The 27,860-nt window shown below is 37.8% G+C and overlaps 3 protein-coding genes across 5 annotated transcripts; all 3 read left to right on the forward strand.

The window, feature by feature from the left end:
• The first annotated feature begins 3,569 nt into the window (after positions 1 to 3,569).
• LOC137020495 (G-protein coupled receptor 151 protein) lies at positions 3,570 to 4,736 on the forward strand. Its single transcript, XM_067386144.1, has one exon. The coding sequence runs from the start codon at positions 3,570 to 3,572 to the stop codon at positions 4,734 to 4,736; it is 1,167 nt and encodes a 388-aa protein (XP_067242245.1).
• A 5,391-nt stretch (positions 4,737 to 10,127) lies between these two features.
• mavs (mitochondrial antiviral signaling protein) lies at positions 10,128 to 20,072 on the forward strand. The gene is made up of 6 exons (XM_067385108.1): positions 10,128 to 10,231; positions 13,872 to 13,933; positions 14,036 to 14,165; positions 14,264 to 14,444; positions 14,535 to 15,238; positions 17,869 to 20,072. The coding sequence occupies exons 3-6, from the start codon at positions 14,043 to 14,045 to the stop codon at positions 18,643 to 18,645; spliced, it is 1,785 nt and encodes a 594-aa protein (XP_067241209.1). The 5' UTR covers positions 10,128 to 10,231; positions 13,872 to 13,933; positions 14,036 to 14,042; the 3' UTR covers positions 18,646 to 20,072.
• Positions 20,073 to 20,679: 607 nt separating this feature from the next.
• On the forward strand, positions 20,680 to 27,156 carry pank2 (pantothenate kinase 2). Of its 3 annotated transcripts, none has more exons than XM_067385109.1 (8): positions 20,680 to 21,120; positions 21,258 to 21,507; positions 23,468 to 23,820; positions 24,025 to 24,278; positions 25,203 to 25,379; positions 25,477 to 25,600; positions 25,809 to 25,934; positions 26,019 to 27,156. In XM_067385109.1, exons 1-8 carry the CDS (start codon positions 21,037 to 21,039, stop codon positions 26,067 to 26,069), a joined length of 1,419 nt encoding a protein of 472 aa, XP_067241210.1. In that variant the 5' UTR covers positions 20,680 to 21,036; the 3' UTR covers positions 26,070 to 27,156. The 3 variants fall into 3 exon arrangements, with proteins under 3 accessions (XP_067241210.1, XP_067241212.1, XP_067241211.1); XM_067385111.1 differs by having other exon boundaries at positions 21,037 to 21,160; XM_067385110.1 differs by having other exon boundaries at positions 21,052 to 21,507.
• Positions 27,157 to 27,860: the final 704 nt, after the last annotated feature.

Consider the following 27,860-nt stretch of genomic DNA (forward strand, 5'->3'; position numbering starts at 1 on the left):
TTTTATTTTCATTTTTGGGTGAACTAAGTGCTTGATCTTGACTAGAGTAGGCCTATATTTCTGAACGTTGACTCAAGTGTATTTTTTATAAAGGAGGAAAAATAAAATAGTAACACAAATCGTTACGCTTAGTTACCACATAAGGTGCCAATGGTTCACAGAAGAGCCTCGGTTTTTATATAGGGGACGTGTAAAGCAACGATCAGGGAATATTCAAAGAGTTTCAGGAAACGCTTGCAGAGCGCTTAAGGGCATAAAGCAACAGGAGAGGATTAACACAACTGAGCGCAGGAAATGACATTTAACTTGTTAATATTTCTAGCTTTAGATTAATGATAAATTGTCTATTATTTTCCCGTAAAAGGAAAAGATAAAACTGGTGTTTGGCCGAGGGCCCGAGCGCCGTTCGTATGCAAAGTGACAGCCAATTAATGCGCGCTGAGTTCGGCTAATGACGTCATGCCTTTCAGCGTCTAGTTTCGGGTAATGACTTTCCAATGAATCTACTGATTGAAATGTAACTTGCCTGGCCTGGGGCGAGCAGCTACAAATAGCTAGAACAGAGGCAATCAGAAGATGGCTGAAGACAAAGGATACTCCCCTCCTTACAAATCAGTTTCTCCATATAGAGCTGCAGTCAGCCGATGTTGTGAATCTAGGTGAGGAGATATGCATATATTGATGAAAAAATTATTACGCCATAGACTGCTTCCAGCAAACATGCATTAGCATATTCATAGTAAATATGAAGGCTATTTACGATAATAAGGTCGGATTATTCAATTCAATGAATGTTAAATAGATGAGCAAATAGTGTACGTGTTATCTACAATGACTTCTATTTATTCTTCATCTCTTCCCAATTGAACTCTTCATTTCATTTAACTTTTCTCCTTTTTTTAATTTCAGTCGATTTCTGTGTTGTTTTTTTTAGAAGTCAACCTAACGTCCGGGTTATGTGCTGAGTAGCTTATTTGAGGGAGAAATCCCGCCCTGCGGCCAGCGCGCGGGAAAAGCGCTTTTTTATTTACCGCCACAGATAACGTTGAGATTAGCGCGCGAATGCTATGCATAAATGTATATGCGTGTGGATCAAGATAAAATGATGCCATTTCCGCGCGTATGGCGTCCCACTTTGTGTCACAGTTACTCTGCAATTGTGTGAGAAAAGTTTTTTAAGCAGGGGTGTCAATCTCAGCTCCTGTGGGCCAAAGTCATGCGGAATATAGCCTTAACCCCCTTTAACCCGGTCAGAATTACTTGAAAACAATGTGGCAAGTGGATTGGAGCATGTTTGAAACAAAGCTTTGCGAGAATGCGGGCTGTGGCCCTTTAGGAGTTGAGTTTGACACCCTTTTTTAAAGTGTTCTTCAAGTAACTTCTTGTGAGGCCATGAGCTTAGCTACTAATGGACTGAATAGCCTATTATTGTTTGTGTGAAACAACTTGACTCAGAGCCATCATTCATTAAAAGCGAATACCTGTCAGAAGACGATGACCGCCTCCATTTAGCTTTCATTTCATATGCAATATTAAAATATTAAGGTTTATAGTGTCTCTAATGTTATTCTAATTACGCCATATTAGCCTACTTATAAACTTACCTTTTTTTACGGTCATGGTATTTGGCTTTATGGACTCTGCTGCCCTCTTCAGGATAAATATATGTATTACTAATCTCTATTTTTCATTCTAACTATCGAAAGCTTTGGAGATTTTAAACATTTGCAAATTATTTCATGTTTTTTGTGTAATTTAGCTTGTTCTTAATGTACTGGTATTCATTTTGTGTAACTAGATAGGTGTTAGACTGTTGTTGCAAAATTGTTAGAATTAGGCTACATAGAAAATAAGTTTAAATTGCTAAAAAATGTGTAGATTTATGTCATATATTTTATTTTGAAAAGAATTATTTTAAGACAATTTAATTGTTTATTTGTTTAGGCTAATTGTTCAGAACATTATGAAATATATTTAAGAATTACAAATAATAATAGTAATAATAATAATGGTTTAAATTATTGTTTAACTATAGGCCTATATGGTTTACTTCCTGATTCTTCTTAGCAATAAAAAAGGGAAAAAGTAATACTAACTATACTGTCCTAAATCTAATTTAAAGATTATTCCCTGTTTATGGCACTTCAGAATTATTTTATGCAATCCTTGAATTTACTATTTTAGTTATTGTAAACATTACAAATTCAAATTTGGGATGGAAGCATTCTATAATCACTAAGCAAATGTACAAAATGGAGGTTCAAACCCTTATAGAGATCACCTGTTAAAGTAAGAAAGTGAGAAAAGTGCTTTTGAGAAATACAATGAATGAATGAGAATGCTCCACTATAAATTATAAATGATTAATACATTTATAGCACCTCAGCATTCCTCATATCATGTGTTTTGAATGAAAAAATGTCAATTAAATTTAGCTAAGAGCCTCCATTATGTTTTTGGAAACAAGAAGTCAATAAACTAGCCCTACCAGTGAGTGTTTTTTGTTTGTTTGTTTGTTTGATTACACTATAAATTATATTTTATATTGAAAAAAGAAAAGTTTATTTAAGCCAATTTCCTGCCTATACTCTGGAATAGGCTCCAGCATCGTTTTCCAAATACATAAGAAAAATCTCTCTGCACCCCTGCTGAATTTCATTCCATTGAATATCTTGCCCTGATTTTTCACATTGTTTGTCAGAGTGTTATTAAAATATTTTTAATGCCCCAGGGGCAATCACATACATACATCTAAAAGCACTGACTGACAGCAGAGAAAAAAAGCAATATTGTGCGTGTTTATAGAATCTTCTATAAAAGCAGGTCCCTCAAGTAAAAACCCTTTGACCTTCCAAGAAATTCTCCAAGAGGAATAAAAATAACCTCCTGTCCTCTGCACATTAAGCAAACATTTTTGCTCTTTCTTTGTTGTTAGAAATTGTAAAAGTAAAGCCAAGGGCACTATGTCTAGAAGAAATTACATAAACACACTGGCCCAGAATTGTAAAAGCAAGTCTAAAAGAGTGACTGCAGGGTCTCTGAGCCACAAGATGCTTGAATACAGAATAAACATGAATGTATGAACTAAGAAAAGAAATATGATAAATGTAGCAAGGCACTTTTTTTCAGCTGTAAGTCACACTCACAGTAGATGCAATAGAAAATATTTCCCCAAACTCCTAAAATGTTTCCACAGATTCCACTGTAAACCTCCATTTATTCGTAATTCTTTAAGTGGTAAAGTTCACAGTGTGAGATATGTTTTGATAACTATCTGAATGCTTTTCAGTCACCATTTGCACAAAAACACAATCCACAAAAAGTAGACCTTTTGAGATTGTTTACTTCATTCAAACTGCACTGGTGAGAAAATGGGAATGCCATTAGTATGTTTTAAATGCACAATAGACAAATCTGGGTTTGTGTTTCCCTTCAGCTACGATGACGTTGATGCTTGACGACACTGAATGGCATCTCTTAAAATATCGCATCAGCAGCCAAGCGCGCGCACAGAAAGGTTCATCCACAGCAGAGTAGTTCCTACTGGATTACATCTCGTGGAGTTGGACATGGCAGCAAACAACACATTTGTGAGTTACGACGGTGGCATTCAGCAGTTAGAAGGTGAAGATACTAAAGTAATCATACCGACTGTTCTCGGCGCAATCAGTGGGCTTGGGATCGGCGGGAATGTTTTGGTTCTCGTGATTCTAATCTACGTTTTTGCCAGCCAGGGTGCATCTGAGGCGTATGTCATGCTCGCCAACTTGAGTGTAACTGACTTGTTGATACTCTCTGTGTGCGCTCCCGCGCGCGCGTTCACATACTACATGCGCTCGTGGACTCTCGGACTACTGGCTTGCAGAACTACGGAGTGGATCCAGCATAGCTGTCTGGCGGTCAAAGCTTTCACACTGTTAGCGACGAGTCAAGCACGCCATGACTTTTCCACTCATCCCGAGGACCAGTCGAATTTCCGTCAAAAGAACGTTATAATCACCTTAGTGATCATATGGACGGTTGCACTTGTTTTTCCGGTTCCTGATATTGTTTTTTCCAGGTTAAAGGAAGAGGGAAACATCAGTCTGTGTGTCACTGAATTAACCTCTCAGTCCCAAGATGCTATGCGAGTGTTCAGTAAGATGCTACCATTGGGTATCTATGTTCTTCCCATCATCCTCTCTGCTGTGTGCCACATCAGGACCATCTTCCTCATCAAACCCAGTACCAACGAGGAGGTTTTTCTTTCACGCCAATATGAGAATTCCTTGATGTATTTAAGCGTCATCGCCGTGAACACGCTCATGATGCTTCCTGAATGGGCCTCTTGGGTGTGGATGCGTCATAGTTCTGGTGAAAGCTGCAGACCTTCAGCCGGTTTGCTGATTTTCGCTCAGGTGTGCGTTTACTTGAGCAGCGTGTTTTTTCCCGCCATCCTTCTCACCATGCATGTGCCGCTCAGAGAAAGTCTTAGCAATTTGTGTTCGCTGTTGGCTTGTCGAGGTTCTAAACACAGACTGAAAACCGAGGGCAATGGAAATGAGATGCGCACGATGGTTATGAAGGTGTTGGATGAGCGGGGATGTGGGACTACAATTGAAAGGCACTCGGATGCATGCTGTCAAACTCTCCCAGAACTCGAGCATTTTTGGAGCGAACGGCGAAACACAACAGTCACGGAGGATAGTGACCCTTTACCATGGGAACGACTGAATCAAAGTAATGTTGAACTCTAACCCTTGACCTCTGTCGTTCCCGTGTTGGAAATTCAGTTTAAGATGATAGCTGTGTTTTGGATGATAGCTGAATCTAGCTTGACTAGCTTGTCCAAGCTGGTAAACCATCAACAAACCAGCTGCTAACTGGTCATATCATCTTGTGTTGGTTTTTGGAACATGGTAGCTGATGAATAATATAATTCTTTATAAAAAGTGATGAGAGAAGTCTAGTAATATTTTGTACATATTACACCTTGCAAAATAAACTGTGCACTAATGCATGTATTGACTATACGCAAATCTTTTGTTCTTGCCCTGGTTAGTTACACAAGGCCAAAAAGGTTTAATTATTTTTTGTCACTAGTCTGCTTCTGTTTTGTCTGTTGTCTATTTAATTAATATATGATATGTTCACTCAGAAATGTTTCAAGTATGTAAACAATAAAAATATGTTTTACAAATTATGATAATGTGTATCATTTATTTCTGTTGTTGGTTAATTTCAAATTCAATTTAAAGGCACAATATGTAGTTTTTCACCACTAGAGGTCGCCTATTCAAAGTAAAGGTTATGCGAGAATCGAGCATGGAATCATGGGAGATGTCGTCTTCACAGCTGGTGGAAAAGAATCGAGATGTACGAAGAAGAGTGCTGGGCAGCGATCGTGCGCAGATAAATGTAAACACAGCCCACTGCTAACACCCTTGTAATTCGCTTCAACCTTTTCGAACTTTATGAATGATTATTTTAGGTTTAAGTGGTGTGTGTAAAGAAACTGGAAGCAAGCATATTACAGGTGTTTCTAAAGCACATAGTTCCATCTGCTGTTATAAACTAAGCTCACTGCAGTAAGCTAGATCAATATTAGTCATGGTAAAACATGGTACTTGCGGTAAATCAAGAAAACAAGATTCAAACAGTAAGACTAAATGTGCTGAGCTATATATGATTAGATTTCTGTCTATAAATGTATCCAAACAGTTGTTCCCTTGTCTAATAAAACACGCAATATATTAAAGCGTCTTTGGTTTTACCGTGGTTTCTACAAAATAAAAAAAAAAGAGTAACGCGGGTATGATGTCATTGATAGGTGACACACGGAAACAGTACGTATCCTGGTCAAAATTGCTTATTTCTTTTAAACATTCTTGGAAACATCTGGGATGATGTAAGCACACAAGTCAACACAATATGTACCACTGTTCTAGTGGTTTTTGGATATTTTAATCCAAAAATCTTACATATTGTGCCTTTAATATGTTGGGACTAACATTTCAGAACATTCAGCATGATTTACCGAAAAAAGTTTCATAGACATATTACATATTTACATATGAATTCCATGTCCAGGCTGGTTTATGGTGGTAAGAGCTGGTATTGTGCTGGTTTAGCTGGTGGACCAGCATAACTGAGCTGGTGTAACTGGTCCTCAAGAACTCCTGCTTCCCATGCTGGAGAACAGCAAACCAGAAACCAGCATCCATACCATGCAACATACCTTATGCCGGTAAGCAATGCTGGATTTATATATATATATATATATATATACATATACATATACATATACATATATGTATATTTAATATTGTAGGGCCTATATGTCTTTATTTGTATATGGTTTCAAAAGATTATAGAATGAAAGGAAAGACTGTGGAAAAACCACTTGAGCAAGCTATATTGCAGTCAAGAGCTCAAAGTGGATGCTGTGTTAGTGTAGGCTCTATTAGTGCCGAATGGATGATTACCTTTAGGTGCTTTTAAAAGATGACGGTTCTTTCAACTAAAAGCCTCCTTGGCTAATACAAAATACATTCTGACATTTACTCTTCCTGCAATATATAGGCCAGCAATGAATGATCTCCACAAATGTGGAAAATACAAGAAAATGTATATGTATACATTTACTTAGGAGCTCTTCAGTTAGATGTGACATTAGCCAAGATGAACTTATTTATATATATATATATATAAACTTATATAAATATAATATATTTATATATATATATGTTTAGTCTGGCTGGGTACGGAAAGTATTCAGACCCCCTTACATTTTTCACTCTTTGTTATATTGCAGCCATTTGCTAAAATCATTTAAGTTCATTTTTTCCTCATTAATGTACACACAGCACCCCATATTGACTGAAAAACACAGAATTGTTGACATTTTTGCAGATATATTAAAAAAGAAAAACTGAAATATCACATGGTCCTAAGTATTCAGACCCTTTGCTGTGACACTCATATATTTAACTCACGTGCTGTCCATTTCTTCTGATCATCCCTGAGATGGTTCTACACCTTCATTTGAGTCCAGCTGTGTTTGATTATACTGATTGAACTTGATTAGGAAAGCCACACACCTGTCTATATAAGAACTTACAGCTCACAGTGCATGTCAGAGCAAATGAGAGTCATGAGGTCAAAGGAACTGCCTGAAGAGCTCAGAGACAGAAGTGTGGCAAGGCACAGATCTGGCCAAGGTTACAAAAAAATTTCTGCTGCACTTAAGGTTCCTAAGAGCACAGTGGCCTCTATAATCCTTAAATGGAAGACGTTTGGGACGACCAGAACCCTTCCTAGAGCTGGCCATCTGGCCAAACTGAGCTATCGGGGGAGAAGAGCCTTGGTGAGAGAGGTAAAGAAGAACCCAAAGATCACTGTGGCTGATCTCCAGAAATGCAGTCGGGAGATGGGAGAAAGTTGTAGAAAGTCAACCATCACTGCAGCCCTCCACCAGTCGGGGCTTTATGGCAGAGTGGCCCGACAGAAGCCTCTCCTCAGTGCAAGACACATGAAAGCCCGCATGGAGTTTGCTAAAAACCACCCGAAGGACTCCAAGATGGTGAGAAATAAGATTCTCTGGTCTGATGAGACCAAGATAGAACTTTTTGGCCTTAATTCTAAGCGGTATGTGTGGAGAAAACCAGGCACTGCTCATCACCTGTCCAATACAGTCCCAACAGTGAAGCATGGTGGTGGCAGCGTCATGCTGTGGGGGTGTTTTTCAGCTGCAGGGACAGGACGACTGGTTGCAATCGAGGGAAGTAAGTGATTAGCAGTGAAGAAAGTGAAAGAACCAGTCAGCGTGGGAATTCAGATGGATAGGGACAAGATGGAAGGCCCACTGGAGAAATATACATGGAGGTGACTTGGCTAGTAAGCAAACACCAAACACCTGAATACCTTGTAGCATAATGGAGGCTTTTGCACAGACAAGCACAACAGTTTCTTACAGATATATTATTATGCTGCTGCTGCCATGTCTTACTGCTTTAGTTTTTCAATTAAACATGACAAAATTAAGTTATATCTTAAGAATTTTGACAGTCTTTTTCCTTTATTCTGTCTATTTTGCAACATGGAAGTAAAGTTATATTTTCTGTGAATGTGTGAGACTTCCAGTTCATTAGCCGTAAATAACTAGAAAAATAACAAAGTGCTGTAAACGTTAAAGCAATTTGCACTACAAATCAGTGTGCTTATATTTAAGACAATACATTAAAATAATATGATAAGAAATACAAGTTTGCAATATCAAGCAGCATAATGAGTTGGTTTTTGCTGGAAGTGATTGACAATGGAAGCCTTCCACATTCAAGTAACAAATGGCCCCACCCAATCTCGTGTTAACCCTCTGGTGTTTGTCAGTCACTTCTGAACAACAAAAAAAGTTATTTCTTTAAAAATTGTAACTTCATCGGAATGGTATGAAATTTGGTGACTTGTGGCACTTACTATGTGAACAAAAAGAAATCATGGACATGATTCGAAAAGGCTAAATCATTGTAAAATTAATGGGAAATACAGAGAATCTTTGGGGTGTACAATCCACAAATAAAGCATGATAAAGCATTCCTGTTCATTTCGGTTACATTTTTATTATGTTGTGTAACAAAATGCTTTCTCTGTGTTCAGGTTTGACTGTAATAATAATGCCATTGCCTGACACTATAAATTAACATTTTACATATTAAAAATTTTGACAAGTAGTCAAGTATCAACAAATTGATAATGTCTAAATACATATCCAAATATTAATATAATTATGTCTGAAAACACTGATCTCAGCAAGAACAAATAAACAGGAATACCCTGTAAATATTAATATGGCTATAGAGGCATATAGTGTTTATAATAGTGTTTATAATATAAAATATTATATTCTTTATTACTTTCCACCTGATGGCACCAATCTGCCTCCATTCGTTGGATTTTAAATAGTTTTGCTCAATTATTGTCTTAAATATACTGCATAATTTGAAAAAGGTGTTTTTATAAGGCCTATTTGTATTTTTATATAGAAATAAATGGTGCATAATTTAGAGGTGAATATTCTTTAGTACCACAAAATATTAAAGTAAAAATATTATTGAACCAAAATATAGTAGCCCACATATTTATTTCATTGCAAAACCACGATGTTCAACATGTTCCTGGGTCAACGTTTTTGTTGATCCTAGAACAACATTCAAATCAACCAATCAGATTTCAGGGACAAGTTTACAGATTATGTCATGTTTAGGCTTAAAATCATGAACTGGTGCTTCTACATCAGTGTTATTGCTCTTTTTGGTATAACTTTTGGGTAGGGTTAGGTTTAGGGGTAGGAATAAAGGTTAAATTTTCAGACTAGAATGTTGTTCAAGGATCAACAAAATATGTTGACCCAGGAACGCATCTAACTCAGCAATATCAGGACGTGCGAATACAAATGTGATTAAATGAGGTGCAACATTTCAGTTTAAAAATAAGGTGCACACCAGTGCTACTCAACTTTACAAGCTCATGGGCTTAAAACAGTATCAAATAATAAAATAAAACATAAATAAATAAACATTTGGGAGAAGCCCCTTTTTCTGTCAACTGTGCAGTGCATGCATATAAACGCGCATGTCTGGGAACTCGCGTCTGCGCACACACTGTTAAACGCACGCGCAGCATATTAGAATATTTGTACACATTTCATATTTATTTTTTGTATTATGTCACAAAAACAGCGGCTCGGGGGACTTAGACATACCAATAACTGGAAGTATATGGCACGTTCACTATGAAGCACATGTCCTTTCCCTCCCTCAAGAAAGTTTATCAAGTGCCGTCTTTATCAGATTTTACAGCTACCATACCTTTAACAGCTGTATAATTAAAATATGAAGCCATATATTTCAAAGTCTACCTGACTAGGCATAATGTCTACTTTCGACCTCACAGTTTGTCCTCTCCAATCGCTATACTGCCACCATAATGAATGATACATAATAATGTTATGTTTTTTAAAGTTGTCATGTTCCAATAACATTCCAAAATTGGAGCACGGGAAATACAGGAAATATGAGAATTTAGTGGCGTTCTATTGTAACAAGTTGAAACACAGTTCGGAGATCCAATGAAAAAGACAAAGCGTGTGATGACAGGGGAGGGTTGTGCTTTAAATGCCTGACGGAAGACGTGTAAACGAAAGTGGCTCAATCTGCGAAAGACTTCATAGACTGACCTTCCTCTAGTCTAAAGGGTAAGCTCAAATACAGTTTGCATTTATGGTATGTTAGTTATTTTGTGCGTTAGTTATACTGTACTTGTGTTTCATGTATAAATGTATTGTTGCACAAAGCTAAGGCGGTTATGCTAAGGGGGTACGATTTCACTTACAAAAAGGCTATTGTGTCTTGTAAATACCCGTCACATGAAGTCAAAATGCAATAATTTAACACATTTATATGCGCGTTTTGTATATTTATGTGTCCTGCGACTAGTTTTTTGGCGTAAACTCGACTTTAAAAGCATGCTTTTTTTCTGTGAACTCTTCTTAATCACTTTTGTTTGGGATTCAAATGTTGTTCTTTGTTGCTAATCTTTATCATTTACGTCAGGCACAATGTGTAGCATACTTTAAAGTGTGGTATATACTGTGGTATCGGCTACTTTTAAAGTGTGGTATACTATATCAAGATATGTAGTTGCTTCCTGGTCACCTCCAAGAACTTGACAAGGTTCCTTCAAGATTTTACAGGGAAATGACGGTCGTTTAGAGGACATTCCACGTGAGAGTTGGTTTGCCAGTTTCCTTGAAGTGAAGCCAGTTAAGCAGTCTGTCATTGTGACCTCAATCTCGTGCTTTAAACCCTATAATAGTTTATTAGAAACTGTGAATAGTCTTGAATCTGGTTGGCTGCACATTAGCTCCGAGGAAGGACAGCACCTGAATACCTGTCAAGTTTAGTGTTAAGAGTAGATCTCTATGTGCCTGTTATCATACAAGATGACAGATAATAACACATGGCTCTGTTCCAGTTAAACTATATTTAATTTGTGACCTTTGAGGGACATGAACTGTGGATTAACCTGCCATTGCCTTGGTTTAGAAGAGCAGTAGTATCATTGAATCTGACAACAGATTATAATTTCTGAGCTGTTTAAGTGCAAACAGACCAAAGTCTCCGACGACCTGTTCCCTTGAACCCTCCCTTTGCCTATAAGTTTGTCAAAAGTTTGGTTACACATGACTGAATACTCATGTAGCATCTGTGTTTTCAGTTGTTGTCTTTAACTATATCATACTTTTTATATTGTATATTATACTGTAATAAAGTAGTATTACACTGTATACTTTTTATTCTATTTTACAATTTATATACTACTTTTATACTAATATTATAACATGTGGAAAATAGTACTAATAATGAATGAATACAGTAGGTGTGTCCAGGTTGTTTTCGTTGTTTATGCCCAAAAAAAGTTGTATTAACTGGAGTATAATGAATGGGAATATTTTATGTATTTATTTTATTGTGAGTGAATAGCCAGACTGAACAAGTCAAATGACATGAGTATCTGTTGAAGACCAGGGCATTGAGTTGTCACTTTACTCCATTGGCTTTTGGCATCCCAGTTTTGAACATGATTTCCTTCCTTCACAGTATATATATGACCCTGGACCAAACATTTTTTGAAATTGAGATTTATACATCATCTGAAAACTGAATAAATAAGATTTCCATTGATGTATGGTTTGTTGATAGGACAATATTTAGCCGAGATACAACTAATCTGAGGGTGCAAAAAAATCTAAATATTGAGAAAATCACCTTTAAAGTTATCCAAATAAAGTCCTTAGCTATGCATTTCCACTCAAAAAAATATTTTTTTTATATATTCACGGTGGGAGATTTATAACATATATTCAAGGAACATGATCTTTATTTAATATCCTAATGATTTTGGCATAAAAGAAAATTTGATAATTTTGACCCATACAATGTATCGTTGGCTATTTCTACAAATATACCCGTGCGACTTATGACTGGTTTTGTGGTCCAGCGTCACATTTTGAGGGAAAGAGGAGCAATGGTTACAGAACAGCAGTAGTTTTATGCTTTGATGTTTGGAGATCATTAATTTTTCCACTAGGGTAATGTCCAAGTCACATCACGTTTTGTACTGACTACCATACAGAAATACTAAAGTATTCATCCATGTCATGGTCATTTTGGTGGTGTTCTAGATAATAGTTCTAGATAATATACCTACTATTGACCATTTTAAGTGCCAATTATTTAGCAAATTTGTCTTAAACATTTAAATAATTTGCACTTAAAATGATTTACAGATATACTGTACGTGTACTCAGAAGCTTAGCACACATACTGATTAACTGGCATATTAAATGTGTCTGCAGGAGGTAGAGATCGGATTTGTCTCAGACATGGCCTTGCTTGCGAAATCCTATAGGATTTATTTGAAACATTGCAATGAATACAGTACTACAACTTCTCAACTTCAACAGCTTCTCTTTGGTCACGTAAGCTAAATTCGGTTGTTGGTTCACCTTGTAGTGCTTAATCCTGTTCTGTACACACACTGTGCGGTAATTTATGGGAGTGACAAATGCATTCTACAAAAAATCTATGCAGTGTGTAGTGTACGAGACCTTTGTGTTCCTGATGTGAAGTCTTAACTTGTTCGGCTTCATACTGTCAAACAGCATCCTTTATGTCAGAATTTGCGTGAGCGCAAATGGGAATATCAGTTTACTCTCAGGGATTTGTCTATGTCTTGCCGCATCCAGTGTAGACAGCATCACTAATTATAATTAGTCTCATCTGGTATAGATATGTTATTTTGGTAGTTGTGAGTTTGAAGTAGATTCATTGTCTGCTTTACGTTTACCTGGCACTGGCAGTCCATGCTTGTCCATGCTTAGTGCAGAAACATGCATAATTTATATATTTACTCCCTGCAATACTCAATTCTGATTCTTCAGTTGCGCCATCTAGCGGTCTGTTATTCCACGAAAACAATCTCTACATCTGATAACAGGTCTCTCAAGCATGAGGTAATATAATGTCAAATTAATAGTTTGTGTTCAATTATTTACTTATGTGACAAGTAGCTGGATAATTTCACAGCGGTGTCTTGTATCACCCTGAGGAGGTTTATTTTGCATAATAATCTGCTGACTGTACTCTATCCCTTAGCCTTGCAGTGCCCCCTTTTTAGAACTCCATGCCCCACAGTTTGGGAACCACTGCATTACTGACATATAGTCAGACTAAAAATGGGACAGAGCTCTGAAAAATAATGATAAATGTAGTATGCCTGTGAGTTTGGGAAAGTATGGGGGCATTTATTGACATCCACTCCACTGCAAATGCAAAATCTGCTTTACATTCATCATCACATCCGCTCTACCTTTCATAGACATTTATGGGGGTGTTTGGGGACATCCCCTGTACTGATGAGTAAATGTTGCAAGATGATGTAAAATCTGCTTTACATTCATCACATCTGCTCTACATTTCACTTTCACAACATTAATTTCTGGTTTAAGATTGCAATTATGTCAAATGCATTTTCATTTTTCTGTTATGTTTGAAACTCTTTTCTAATGGAGGCCAAATGGAAACTTAAGGATTTCCCTATAATTCTCAAAATACACCAGTTTTCACTTTCACTTTTAGTTGCTTTCCTCATCCAGAAGTGCAATCCAGGATGCATTATGAGATGATGCAATCATATTTCTGGCATTGTCAGCAGACTGTACTCTGCCTAGCTGATGATAATTTAAGCCAATTCAGTTATCATTAAACATTTTTTTACGCTTTTAAGGGTTTCACAACAAAGATTTAAATAACAATTTGTTATTCTTTTCCCAGGGCTGATTTGGAGTCCAGATTCAGGGACACAAAGAAGAGCTGAATTTTACGGTTTAAAGCAGGTACTTATATTCATTTCAAAGTATGTGTTTTTATTTAGTGTAATTAATATCAATACTGTAAATCACTAAATAAAAATCTTTTTCTATCACTCTCTTTTGAAGCGCAAAAATGTCATTGACACGTGAACAATTTTATAACAAAGCGATCAGGCCAAATTTGGCTCGCTTTTCGTCAACGGTCAAAGTGAGAGATATATTACCTCACCTGGCATGCCTCACAATCACTGATCGGGTAAGATGAATCACATGAACACAAATAACATCACAACTATAACCAGATATGCAGTTAAATTGTTTTTGTTTACTAATTACATTTTTTTAATTTTGCAGGAAGAGGTCGAAGCTAAGAGAGAAACTTCGGGAAACTTCACTGCTATGCAGACACTTCTGGACAATCTGCGCAGACGAGAGAACTGGCCTGATGAGTTCATCACTGCACTAAGGAACTGTGAACATAGAGAACTGGCTGATGAGATGAGCACTGCTTATGACAGGATCAGGGGAATCACAAGTAAGAGCTTTCTTGCTTGTGTTCACAGCTAATTATGAAAAGGAGGGACATTATTTCTGAATTCCTTTTTTCTTTATGTTTTGTCTATAGATAATGCAGCTCCTGCTGCTCCTGTGCCTAGACCTGCACCTGCTCTAGCTCCTTCTTTTTCTTCAGCTGGTGCCACAGCAACCGTAACCACAGCAACAGTTCATACTGTCCCAGTGACCACTTCTCCTTTGCTGAATCCACCTGCAGGGGACGTCCCAGCACATTCAACTCCCCCTTCCAACATTGCAGCCCCAGAACCATCTCCTGCTCCTGTTCCCAAAGTTCCAGAGACACAGCAAGTGCAGAACATTCCTACTTCAGTTCCAGCACCTTCTCTTGAACCAGTGTCCCAAGCTGAAATTGCACCTGTGGTTGTTGCTCCTTCCCAAGCACCTCCCTCCACTATAGTCTCAGTCTCCAAAGTCCCAACCCACACTGGGCCAGCTGAGAACAAAACAACTGATTTAGATACTCCAGATGGCTTGGATTTAACAGACCAAACCTCCATCTCCTCATTATCTGATGAAACTGTCCTCTCCACCTCAACTGCTCAAGCATCCTCCTCAAACACCTCTCCAATTCAAATTACAAAGCCTTCCACCACCTCCCAGAGTTCTCAGATGTCAGAGAAGATCCAGGTGCCAATCGCAGTCAAGGACACTGACACCTCTGAGAAGCTCCCTGTCCAAGACACTAATCCCCCATTGAGAGAGGAAAGGACAGTTCAGGAGCCTGAAGAGATCTCTGACCCAACTGCAAATGAGGTAATGCTCAAACCAAAGCACTTCACTTTTGTTCTTAGGCAAAGCTATACTGTTGCTAGTTTGTTTTCAGTTCAGTCCAAATCACGTTTATTTGTATCCGCTTGTTAAGTCGTGACATAAGGAACGCCGTTTCTGGGTCCAAGCCTTGACTCGTTTCACTTGAGAATGCCATCTCGACGACATTTTAAAAAGTTAAACATTTAAAATACTTAGTCTACACAACAGTCTCCATGCTCACAGCATCACAGACATTAATTTTTTAGCAATTTATAAAAGATGTATCACTGTCTAGCCATCTGGAATTTTGGTATGGAGATAAAGGTTATGATTATAAGTTTTTGGTAGTATTACACCACATCGTGTGTGTATATTAGCACTGTTTGTTGATTTTTTTTTTTTTTTTTTTTTTTTTTTGTGGTATGGGATAGAGCGTTTGGACCCAGAAGCGCTGCCGCGTGACGTCAGACTTAACAGCCGTATTACGCTTTTAACAATAAATATAGTTTCAAAGCAGCTTTACAGAAAATGTATGTTTCTACTAGGGCTGCCCCCTAATATTAAATGTTAGTCGACCAAAAATGTTATCAGTCTGTTAAGCCCTAGGTATACTTAGTTTTTTTTATGCACTAGTGTACGCGCACAGTCGAACGCACAGCCTTGGAAAGTATACTTCATTTGACTCGTACACAGGCATTCGACGCTTGTAAAGTTTTGAGCAATCTTTCACCATGACGAGTTACCACCAATGTAAACATTTTTTTATGCTTTTATGCTTGAGTAGTACAAATGAGGGTACTTTCTAACCTCTTCGCACAATCTCACGTCTGTATAGGCCTCCATTGTCACTGTAGCTTGCATGCGTTCTGTTCTGTTTATGCATTTTGTCTTTGACTACCTTGTGAATCGACGCCCCCAGGGCACGGTTGCCACCGTGTGGATAAACTAATAACTGCAAAAAAATTAAATGCACACTGTTACAAAAAATCCAGCGGTGCGCGTACAGTATGCATGTACTCTTCAGATGACAAAATTCGAGGTCACGTGCACTATACGCTGACCCTCGCGTACGCGTAATAAGTGAACTATACTTTGGGCTTTATTCGCAGAAAAAGAAACACTTGTGGCAAAGTCACGCAGTATGCGAGAGACAGATCCTTATGATTAATTACAGAATGTTGGGCAAGAAATCCAAATTTTCGCCTGTCATCCATCAACCTCAAAAATGGCTTTGAAACTTGTAAGTAACTTGGCTGCTCGCTCTAATGTTAACCTAGATAAATATGTGTTATTATTAGGTACATACCAAGTGTTTTTGTGGAGAGTGAAAACTGAAGTATTAACTTGCTTACTGCGTGACATGAAGGCGCCAATGCAATCACTTGCATTTTTTCTGATAACAGCGGAAACAACTTTAAATACTCCATTTTTGGTCATACAGATAAGAGTAATGCATAATTCGAAACTGGTCTACTTTTTTAATTTGTGTAACTCCACAATAACAAGAAAACATTGTGCCTTTGTAAATTAAAGAAACAAACAGGATGAGCTTTCTGCTGTCTCGGTCTCTGTAAACTTAAAGGTGCCCTAGAATTAAACATTTAATTCATCTTGGCATAGTTAAATAACAAGAGTTCAGTACATGGAAATGACATACATTGAGTCTCAAACTCCATTGTTTCCTCCTTCTTATATAAATCCATTTGTTTAAAAGACCTCCGAAGAACAGGCGAATCTCAACATAACACCGACTGTTACGTAACAGTCGAGATCATTAATATGTATGACCCCCAATATTTGCATATACCAGCTCATGTTCAAGCATTAGACAAGGGCAGTATTCACGTCTGACACATTCAGGGGACACCTTAGACTTATAGTACATTTTTTAAAAAGACGCTCTACGGCACGTTTAAGTACGTCAAAAAAAAAAAAAAAAAAACTCAGTGTATACTTGCCTCACAGACTTGAGAATTATATCTATAGAAAGCTTGAAATGTCAAGCACTTGTCAACCAATTTAAGTGGTAAACAAATGTTCTCAGATTATGTAATCTGTATGAAACATTCATAAACATCCATTATTGCTGAGATGACCAGTCAGCATCGTCAACCTAATTTCTGCAGCCAAAAACGCAGAAAACATTATCAATAAATTATTAAAATGTTTACAGTTCACATTCATAATCATTACTTTTGCTGGTGCATTGTGGCAAGCTTTATGCTTGAGTTTGAGTGCTGATTAGGCTATGTATTATATATATATAAATAGGCAATTAAAGGCTTGTTATTATGATTTATATAGCTTATTAATATACACTTGCTATTAGTCAACTAATCGCTTGAACAACTATTAGTCGGCTAGAAAAATCTTTAGTTGAGGGCAGCCTTAGTTTCTACATTACCATTTATTTTAGAGTAATCTGTTATCAGATGTGATCAAGTAATGTCCATATGTCCAGAAATACATTTCTAAGTTAATACAAATCATGCAGTTAGCAAATAAAAGCTCATAAAAGCAATTACTACAAGTTGTGATAGTAATTGATTACAATATACAGAATTTTTTCATCTCTTTTTCCAGTTATTCAACAATTAATCTGTTGTATTCTGTGACTTCTGTTTTCTCTGCAGCTTGTTCAGAGGAACAACACTGTTGTATTACCAGTTTTTAATGGCCAAACAAATTCGACTAGAACAGGTCAGGCAACATCATCCGCACCTACTGAGGAGGTTACACACCCTCCCTCTTCCATCGAGCAGGAATATTTCAGCAAACCTGGCACCCTTCAGTATCCAGAACCCCAGGAGAACAGAGCAGAGCCTCTTCCTGCCATGCCAGAAGAGCCTTGCTCAGTGGTTTCTGATGATTTGGAGATCAGCAGATCAATAGGGTCTTCCACAGAACCTGGACGGTCTACTAGTCTTGCAGAGCAGACCTCCACTGCCATTGCTTCCCTTGATTCTGCCTCTTGGTGTGAGCCTCCACACATTGCTGCTCCCTCGACTCCTAACCAGCCTGAGGAAGACCACTACGAATCTTTCTGTCCAAGTCAGACACTGGTCAATGAAATCCGGTTTGCTGAGGAGCCATCTGCTGAAAATTTGAATGGTCAGCCACCAAGCATGCTGCAGCATAGCAGAGTCATCTCTGAGAACCATATTGGCACAGAAAATGTAGTTCCTCTCAGTGATCCACATGGGCATGATTCAGAGGCATCAGACCGTAAGAAGTCAGCCTCCACCAACTACCAAGAGGAAGAATCTAATGCTAGGCCAGCAACTATTCTACAGCCAGAGCTGAGAGAAGAGGGCTATCGAGAGTTATTCAGGAAAAACAACTACCAATTTGTTGCTGCTGCTGGGATCGCTCTGTCTGCTGTTTTCTTGGCCTGGAAGCTCAAGCATTAACTGAAAAGGTCTTAAAAGGATACTTCACCCCCAAAATGAAAATGCTGTCATTATGTACTCATGAAACCCATATAATTTTTATTTTCGTGATTAAGTGAATGTCCAGGTTGATACAGGTTGGAACAGTGGATAGCAACTGCTGCTGTCAAGTTTAGAAAAGGACAAAACGTAGCATAAAAGTACTTCCTACGATCTGTGCACTATATACCAAGTCTTTTAAAGCCACACAATAGCTTGCGGTGAGGAACAAACTGAAATTTTAGTTAATCACTGAAAATTTTGCCTTCTATCCTACATAACCTCTGTCACCAAACTCTTTTGTGGTTTCATTCTTATGTATTTATTCTCATGTGTGTATATTTAGGCCTATACATAATCCTTGTTTGCCATGTGCCTTGTATGACAGGGCCGATAATGAATTTAACTGCCATTGCACCAGTAAAATCAGATTCACTGCTAATAAATGAAGTGTCATGTAGCTTTTAAGTAATTTGGAAAACCTAGCTTGTCAAGTATTATATATTGTACAACAACTGGTTGTATTGTCAATTGTAAAACATTGCGAGAATATATCCTGTGAGTGACAGAACATGAATATAAGGAGCTTTTGCATAACCTCTATTGAACATTTATAGAAAGCACTTGCTCGAGCATTATACAATTGCTCCAACCCTCTCCGTTAAAGCTAAATGCAAACATAGCCAAGTGCCTAATCCAAGTGTGGAGGGGGGAAATCTGTTTATATATAAGGGTTGTGTCTGCAGAAGTGTCTGTCTATTTTGAAGTGTAGTTGAATAGGATAAATTTCATTTTTGCCAGATGCATTTATCTTAAATTGTATTCAATGTATATATTTTTCAGTTCACTCTCTCCATTATTCAAACTCATGTTCTTTGGGTTGCCTGCGGCATTCGCTACCTTTTGAGATGAAGAAATGTTATACGATTCATGCTATTAGCATCAAATTACCTGTGTAAGAGTAATTGCAAGTAAACATTATGAAACTCTGAACCGAGTACACTTTAAACTTCATATTTTAATCAGCAACTGCACTTTTTGATATGAAGTTTAGACATGTATGATTGAACATGATTTTAAAGGGTTAGTTCACCCAAAAATGAAATGTCATGTATTACTCACCCTCATGTAATTCTACACCCGTAAGACCTTCATTCATCTTCCAAACACAAATTAAGATATTGTTGATGAAATCCCATGGCTCAATGAGGCCTCTATTGAGAGCAAAGTCATTCAAACTCTCAAGGTCGATAAAGGTACTAAAAAAATATTTGAAACAGTTCATGTGAGTTCAGTGGTTCTACCTTAATATTATAAAGCAACAAGAATACTTTTTGTGCACCAAAAAAAACAAAATAAAGACTTTTAAATAAGGCTGCACAACGATTAATCGTTTGAAAAATAAAAGTCTGTGTTTACGTAATATATGTGTGTGTTCTGTGTATAATATGTATATATTAATACATGCACATACATGTATATATTTAAGAAAAAAATTATATTTATATATGTAATATTTATATTTATGTAATATAAAATATATATAAATATGTATATTTATTTATACATGTATATATTTTTTAAATGTATACATGTATGTGCATGTATTAATATATACATAATTATTATACTCAGAACACACACATATATTACGTAAACACAGACTTTTATTTTGCAAACGATTAATCGTTGTGCAGCCATACTTTTAAACAATATCCGATTTCAAAACATTTCTTCTTCGGAGCTTTACGAATCGAATCAGTGAATCGGAGCGCCAAAGTCACGTGATTTCAGCAGTTTAGATGTTTGAGAGGAGATACAAAAGATTCATAAAGCTAGAAGATTCAAGAAGCAGTGTTTTGACACTAGATATTTATGAAAAATCATTATTTTGGGGCACAAAAAGTATTCTTGTCTCTTTATAATATTAAGACAGAATCACTGAACTCACATTAACTGATTCAAATATGTTTTTAGTACCTTTATGGACCTTGAGAGTTTGATTGGCATTGCTCTCGAGGCCTCACTGAGCCATGGGATTTCATCAACAATATCTTAATTTGTGTTCCGAAGATGAATTAAGGTCTTACGGGTGTAGAAGGACATGAAGGTGAGTAATAAATGACATTATTTTCACTGCTGGGTGAACTAACCCTTTAAGTGCATTGTATGTATATATTTTAAGTATTTTTCCTGGGCCTTTATTTTTTAGAAACTGTATTTCAGGAGAATGCCATGCGCGGTCTTAGCGATTTCCAGTAATGTTTCTGAAATAAATGTCCTAACTTGTGTCTTTCTGGTCAGTCATATAATAATAGGCTGTTAAGGGTTGCGACCGAAGTGTTGTTATATGAAGCGCGCCATCTGCTGGTGATGAAGACAACGTGCTCGCCATTGAGAACAGAGAACTTGATTGGCTCTTTGCGATTTCAGTTGACAGGAGAAGCGCATTCATTGGTGATTCGAGTAACTGTGCTTGTGTTGTAAACACAGCGACGTAAACATTTTCTATATAGATCTAAATAACAATAAGAAATACTGACAATGCATTTATACATGTTAACGGTGATTTTTCTGCTTGACAATCGATGTAGAGATTTTTGTTGAACGACATAATGGAGCTGAACGGCTTTCACTGTGACGGCGAGGGATGTGCGGAGGAGCAAGAGGAAGAATCGACAGCGCTCAGGCTGCCTCGATCAAAGACGGAGACGTCATGTAGCATCATTGCTACACCGGGAGCAGACAGCGCTGCGGCCGGCGGCAGTGCACTCAGAGAGCAGCGAGTGTCAAAATCGACGCCGGCAATGATGAGGCTCGATTCGCTGAAAAAGAACAGGCCGCGTAGGTGAACCATCTTGTTATAGCGATAGGTAACGGGGTTAACGGAGCTCATGCTCACATCATAGTGATAAAAATGTCGAATACGAATAAATAAATAACCTATAGTCTCTTTTTAAAGCCATATTTGTCAATATTGTACGCTCACAATTAACACGATAGAAAAAAATGTAAATTGGAGGTTCCTGTTAATCTGCAAAAACATAATATGCACTAGTCCTGGAATTAAATATTGTTTAAAATGACATATGGGGTGTAATTAGGTTTAGAAATAAACACAATTCAGGATATTTGCATAAGGAATTGATACAGAATAATTTCAAATTGATATATTTAATAAGGAAATGGTTGTTAACTAGATTTTTTTCAGGAATTTTATATTTTCACAATAAGTGGCAATCCAGCACTAAAGTAAAATTGTACAGAAGTATAAAATATACACAGTAAACTGACTCATCGGCCACTTTATTAGGTACACATTGCTACTACTGGTTTGGACCTCCTTTTGCCTTCAAAACTGCCTTGTATGCCTGCCACGTAAGACATGTTCCTGGATCAACATCGTTTTGTTGATCCTGGAACAGCATTCCAGTCTGAAAATTTAGTCTTAACCCTGTTCCTACCCATAACTTATCCCTAAAATCAGAGGGGAAATATTGGTGAATAACATTGATGCAGAAGCACCTAACCCTGGTTGCAAGCCTAAACTTGACATAAATGGTAAACTTGTCCCTTAAATCTGATTGGTTGATTGGAATGTTGTTCCAGGATCAACAAAGACCTAGCAGACCGGTGACCTAGCATCACACAGTTGCTGCAAATTTGTCGGCTGTACATCCATGATGCGAATCTCCTGTTCCAGCACATCCCAAAGGTGCTCAATTGGACTGAGGGATGGTAACTGTAGAGGCCATCTGAGTATAGTGAACTCATGTTCAAGAAACCAGTTTGAGATGATTTGAGCTTTGTGACATGCCGTGTTATACTGCTGTGCTGTGGTCATAAATGGATGGACATGGTCAGCAACAATACTCAGGTTGGCTGTGGTGTTTAAACAATGCTCAATTGGTACTAAGGGGCCCAAAGTGTGCCAAGAAAATCTCCCCCACAATGGATTCATGCTTTCATGTTGTGTACCTCAGATTCTGACCCTACCATCTGAATGTCGCAGCAGAAATTGAGACTCAGACAACATTTTTCCAATCTTCAGTCTAATTTTGGTGAGCCCATGCAAATTGTAGATTCAGTTTCCTGTTCTTAGTTGGCAGGTGTGGTCTTCTGCTGCTGCAGCCCACTTGACGTGTTGTGCGTTCAGAGATGCTCTTCTGCGGACCTTGGGTAGTAACAAGTGGTTATTTGAGTTACTGTTGCCTTTTTATCAGCTCGAACCAATCTGGCCATTCCCTTCTGACCTCTGGCTTCACCAAGGCATTTTCACCCATAGAACTGCCACTCACTGGATATTTTCTCTTTTTTTCCTGACCATTTTCTGTGTAAACCCATGAAAATCCCAGTAGATCAGCAGTTTCTGAAATACTCAGACTAGCCCGTCTGGTGCCAGTGACCATGCCACTTTCAAGTCACCATGTGATTGGCTGATTAGATATTTGCGTCAAAAAGCAGTTGAACAGGTGAACCTAATAAGGCCGGTGAGTGTGTGTGTGTATCTGTCACTGTTTAAATATTCTTGATTATAATTACAATCATTTTGATAACCGAATTCCATGCAGTAAAAATATTTTAAATTAGTCAGTTTTACTTATTAGTCAGTGTTGACATCATCAAATGCAACGATTCAACCCTGCCCAAGTGATTGTGTGAACATTTATGAAATTAATCATTAACTGCATTTTAATTTATTTAAAAACAAGCTTAAATAAGCTTTTATTTTTATTTACTTGCAGGAAATGCGTTCGGAATATGCACAAGGTACTAAAGTGACTTACCTGTCATTTGTCTCCAGCTTTCCCATGGTTTGGCATGGACATTGGTGGCACATTGGTGAAGCTGGTCTACTTCGAGCCCAAAGACATTACAGCAGAGGAAGAACAGGAGGAGGTGGAGAGTCTGAAAAGCATCCGTCACTACCTCACCTCACACACCGCCTACGGCAAAACAGGTATTCGAGATGTCCACCTGGAGCTGACTGACCTCACCCTTTGGGGCCGCAAGGGCAGTCTGCACTTCATTCGCTTTCCCACGCACGAGCTGCCTGCCTTCCTGCAGATGGGCCGAGACAAGCACTTCTCCAGTCTGCACACGACCCTCTGTGCCACCGGAGGTGGTGCATTTAAATATGAGGCTAACTTCCGTACGGTATGTCCAAGCTTACTTTTTTACTCATTTTTATTCTTATGTATTTGATTTTTCTTTATGTAAAGCACTTTGAATTACTATTGCGTATGAAATGTGCTATACAAATAAATTTGCATTGTCTTGTCTTACTTTGTTGCACTTGTGTATCTTTTCTATGCAATCTGTTTAACTAAATGGCTCACTGTGCTGTCTCTCTTTTCTTAGATGGCCAATCTGCAGCTGTTGAAGCTGGATGAGCTTGAATGTCTGATAAAGGGGGTTCTGTACATTGACTCGGTGGTCTCAAGTGGTCTATCTGAATGTTACTATTTTGAACACCCAACAGACCCTGAGCGTTGCGAGCAGAGGGCATTCAACCTGGAGAACCCCTATCCTTTGTTGCTTGTCAACATTGGCTCAGGTGTCAGCATACTGGCTGTATACTCCAAAGACAACTACAAGCGTGTCACTGGAACCAGGTTGGCCATGCCTTGATAATATTGCATCCATTTCTTAATAAGTGTTATAGGGTTAGTTCACCCAAAAATGAAATTTCTGTCATTAATTACTTAGGTACTTGATGTCCAAACCCCCAAGACCTTCGTTCATCTTCAGAACACAAATTAAGTATTTTTGATGATCTCCCTATACACAGCAATGTCATTCCAAATTTCAAGGCCTTGAAAGGTAGTAAAGGCATTGTTAAAATAGTCCATGTGACTACATGGACCATGGAGTCAAGCAACGTGAATACTTTTTGTGCGAAAAAACAACACAGCGGTGTTCTGACGTAGAACACGGACGCGCTACACTGTGTTTACTACGTCAACAGCGTAGGAGAATGACAGGGAAGAGAAGAAATTGTTGAATAAGTTAAATGAAGTTATTTTTGTTTTGTTTTTGCACACAAAAGTATTCTCATCGTTTCATAACATTAAGGTTGAACTACTGTAGTCACATGGAGAATTTCAACGATGTCTTTACTACCTGTCTGGGCCTTGAAATTTGGAATGACATTACTGTGTTTAAGGAGATCAGAAATCAAATCTGTCTTAATTTGTGTTCTGAAGATGAACGAAGGTCTTACACGTGTCTACACCAGACACGTTGCTTCGCACCGCAACAGCTAAAAGCTGTCTACACTTTGCGAATTTGTCACGTTGCATCGCATCCAGTGTAGACAGTATCACTGATTATAATGGGTTCTATTGTCTTTTGACGCGTTGCGCCACTCGCGCCCGATGTAGACATGGTGTTTCGGGGTTGGAACGACATGAGTGTGAGTAATTAATGACAGAAATTTCATTTTGGGGTAAACTAACCCTTTAAACCTAACAATTTAACAAAATAAACATGGATTTTGCTGTAAAGATATGGTATTTTTTTCTCAATCTCCCTTCCAGTCTTGGTGGTGGTACATTCCTTGGGTTGTGCTGCCTGTTGACTGGATGCTCCACCTTTGAGGAGGCATTGGCAATGGCCACAGAAGGGGAAAGCACACGTGTAGATAAACTAGTCAAGGACATTTACGGTGGTGACTATGAGCGATTTGGCTTGCCAGGATGGGCTGTTGCCTCCAGGTACAGTTCAAACATTTGGAGGCTTTTTTATGTTAAAGGGTTATTTTTGACACACATAATCAATATAATTTGTATATATGGTTTTTTTTTTCTGTAGCTTTGGGAACATGATGTGTAAGGAGAAGAGAGAGACTGTCTCAAAGGAGGATCTGGCTAGAGCAACACTTGTCACCATCACAAACAACATTGGCTCAATCACACGCATGTGTGCGCTTAACGAGGTACACATGTACACCCACACTATAAATCGCTATTATGTTGTCCTTGCCCTTGTCTGTCAGCCTCTTTACGGTGCTGCCTTGTGAAATCTGGATCAAGCAGCATTGTACAGGGCTATGAGAGACCAGGGGCCAATCAACTCCTGGAAAACTCCTCTTAAATTAATTGCATTTTCAGGATGAATGCTTATTATGAGTTTCTTCTGTTTAGAATATTGAAAGAGTGGTGTTTGTTGGGAACTTCCTGCGAGTGAACACATTATCCATGAAGTTGCTTGCTTATGCTTTGGACTACTGGAGCAAAGGACAACTCAAAGCCCTATTCCTTCGACATGAGGTGTGTGTGAGTCTGTAAAATACCTCCACAGCTCAAACAATATCTAAACACATCACTCATAACCGTTTTATTTTTGTTTTTCAGGGATATTTTGGTGCGGTTGGTGCACTTTTGGAATTACCAAACCCATTCTGATCTACTAATCAATCTTAGTTCATGTCTTTTACCAAAAGACGTATTTATGCAAACAGACCAAAGTTGCCTTCAAAATATCAGACATGCCCTCAACTATAAAGCCCAAGTCATCTACCACATACCAAAAATATTATAGTCACTATAATAATAACATTCAGGTCACACAATCAGGATTAACCTTAACCTAACATTATAATACTAGTTTTGGGAATTGCTGCAAGCTTCATAAATATTTAGACCCTTTAAACGTTTTCAACATCTTATATTATGGCATGTTAAAATGCTGTTATTCTCAATAGCTGATATGAGAGTAAACCAATAAGATCTGATCTATAGGTTATATCAGCACTTTTTAGTCACAATGAAGTGATTAGATATCATTTATAATACTGAAATGTGTCCGCTATCATCTTATATTGACTGTACAACAGTTAATGGTTATGGATTGAATTTGCATCAAGCAGCAGTACAGAGATTGAAACCTGTATTGTTTGTGGTTGTAAGTGTCAGTAATCATTACCCCGGTATACAGTACATTTCACTATTTTTGAGGCACAATCATCATTTACTCAAATGCAAGCAGATATCACTCAGGCAACTTTCTTTTTCATTTTGCTCTATACTTTATATAACTGATGCAATATATAATTGTTGTGGAGGTCTGGTGTACAAAAAGTTTTATGTTAAGTGAGAATTTCAGAATGTAGCTCATATTATGTTTGTGAATCTTGACAGCATTTTGCATTAAACAACTGTTAGAGAGAAAGGGACCAGGCAAAACTTTGACCTTTTATCAGGGAGGGGAGCAAAAACTTTTACACTATGGATAATTCTCCTCTTCAAAGCTGAGATTGTCTAATCGTTTTTTGTGCTCTGTTACTTTCTCCTCATAGTCTGTTGTATATTACTTGCTTGATTGCTCATGTCTGTACAGGTAATAGGCAGTTTGTTCCTACACCAGCAAATATCATGCTTGCGTTTTGTTTGTTTAAAACAACACTGTGGTATTGCGTTCTTCAACAAAACAGCCTTTGTACCTTTTTAATCCAAATGATTGTCAATTTTCTTTGTAATAAAATATGTAAATCACAATATAATTAGGCTTCTTGGTGTTTTTGACATGCAGAAACATTTAAATCTAATCTATTACTGGTAACACTTTGCATTGAGCAATATTTGTTACTGTATTTATTCATTAACATTAGTTAAAAATAGCATGAACTGCACATGTTAGCTCAGGTCCATCAAATAATTGTGATGTGTATTTCTGAAACTGCCCTATCCTGGTTCACTTCCTACCTGTCTGATCCTCAGCTTTATCCACAAGGCTAAGTCCACTACTGCCCCTGTTTCTCACAGGGTTCCCCAGAGTTATGTTCTTGGTCCTTTATGTGTGCTGCCGTTTTGACCAGGTCTCCCTAGAAGAAGAGATTATGATATCTCAATGGGATCTGGTTAAATAAATCTAATTTCTGTGTTGACAATGTTAACATTGCTGGAGTCTTGGTTCGACCTTCCACCACTGTTGAAAACCTGGGTATAATCTTTGACTCTTCTCTCTCTCCTTTCTTCCTTCACTCACTAAGTCTGCCTTCTTTCACCTCCGTAATATTGGTCATTTACGTCGCTTCTTAAAAATGGTAGGTAGGTAGGTATCAATGATGCTGAGACAGTTTCATGCCTTCATTATTTCCTGACAACTGTAATTCTCTTTTCTATGGTTTATTATTATTATATTCACAGATACACTGCCCTCCAAAAGTTTGGAAACACCCCTGGCAAAGTGTGGTT

Source organism: Chanodichthys erythropterus, chromosome 5 (assembly GCF_024489055.1).
Source record: "Chanodichthys erythropterus isolate Z2021 chromosome 5, ASM2448905v1, whole genome shotgun sequence".
NCBI classification, from domain to species: domain Eukaryota; kingdom Metazoa; phylum Chordata; class Actinopteri; order Cypriniformes; family Xenocyprididae; genus Chanodichthys; species Chanodichthys erythropterus.

What these genes read in the sequence shown, in the direction of transcription:
- LOC137020495 (XM_067386144.1), top strand. Translation starts at nt 3,570, where the DNA reads ATGGCAGCAAACAACACATTTGTGAGTTACGACGGTGGCATTCAGCAG.
- mavs (XM_067385108.1), top strand. Translation starts at nt 14,043, where the DNA reads ATGTCATTGACACGTGAACAATTTTATAACAAAGCGATCAGGCCAAAT. An exon ending in CAGGATCAGGGGAATCACAA is followed by an intron (nt 14,445 to 14,534) that starts GTAAGAGCTTTC and finishes TTTTGTCTATAG; the next exon opens with ATAATGCAGCTCCTGCTGCT. An exon ending in CTGACCCAACTGCAAATGAG is followed by an intron (nt 15,239 to 17,868) that starts GTAATGCTCAAA and finishes TTTTCTCTGCAG; the next exon opens with CTTGTTCAGAGGAACAACAC.
- pank2 (XM_067385109.1), top strand. Translation starts at nt 21,037, where the DNA reads ATGAAGACAACGTGCTCGCCATTGAGAACAGAGAACTTGATTGGCTCT. An exon ending in CAGGAGAAGCGCATTCATTG is followed by an intron (nt 21,121 to 21,257) that starts GTGATTCGAGTA and finishes CAATCGATGTAG; the next exon opens with AGATTTTTGTTGAACGACAT. An exon ending in AAGCGTGTCACTGGAACCAG is followed by an intron (nt 24,279 to 25,202) that starts GTTGGCCATGCC and finishes TCTCCCTTCCAG; the next exon opens with TCTTGGTGGTGGTACATTCC.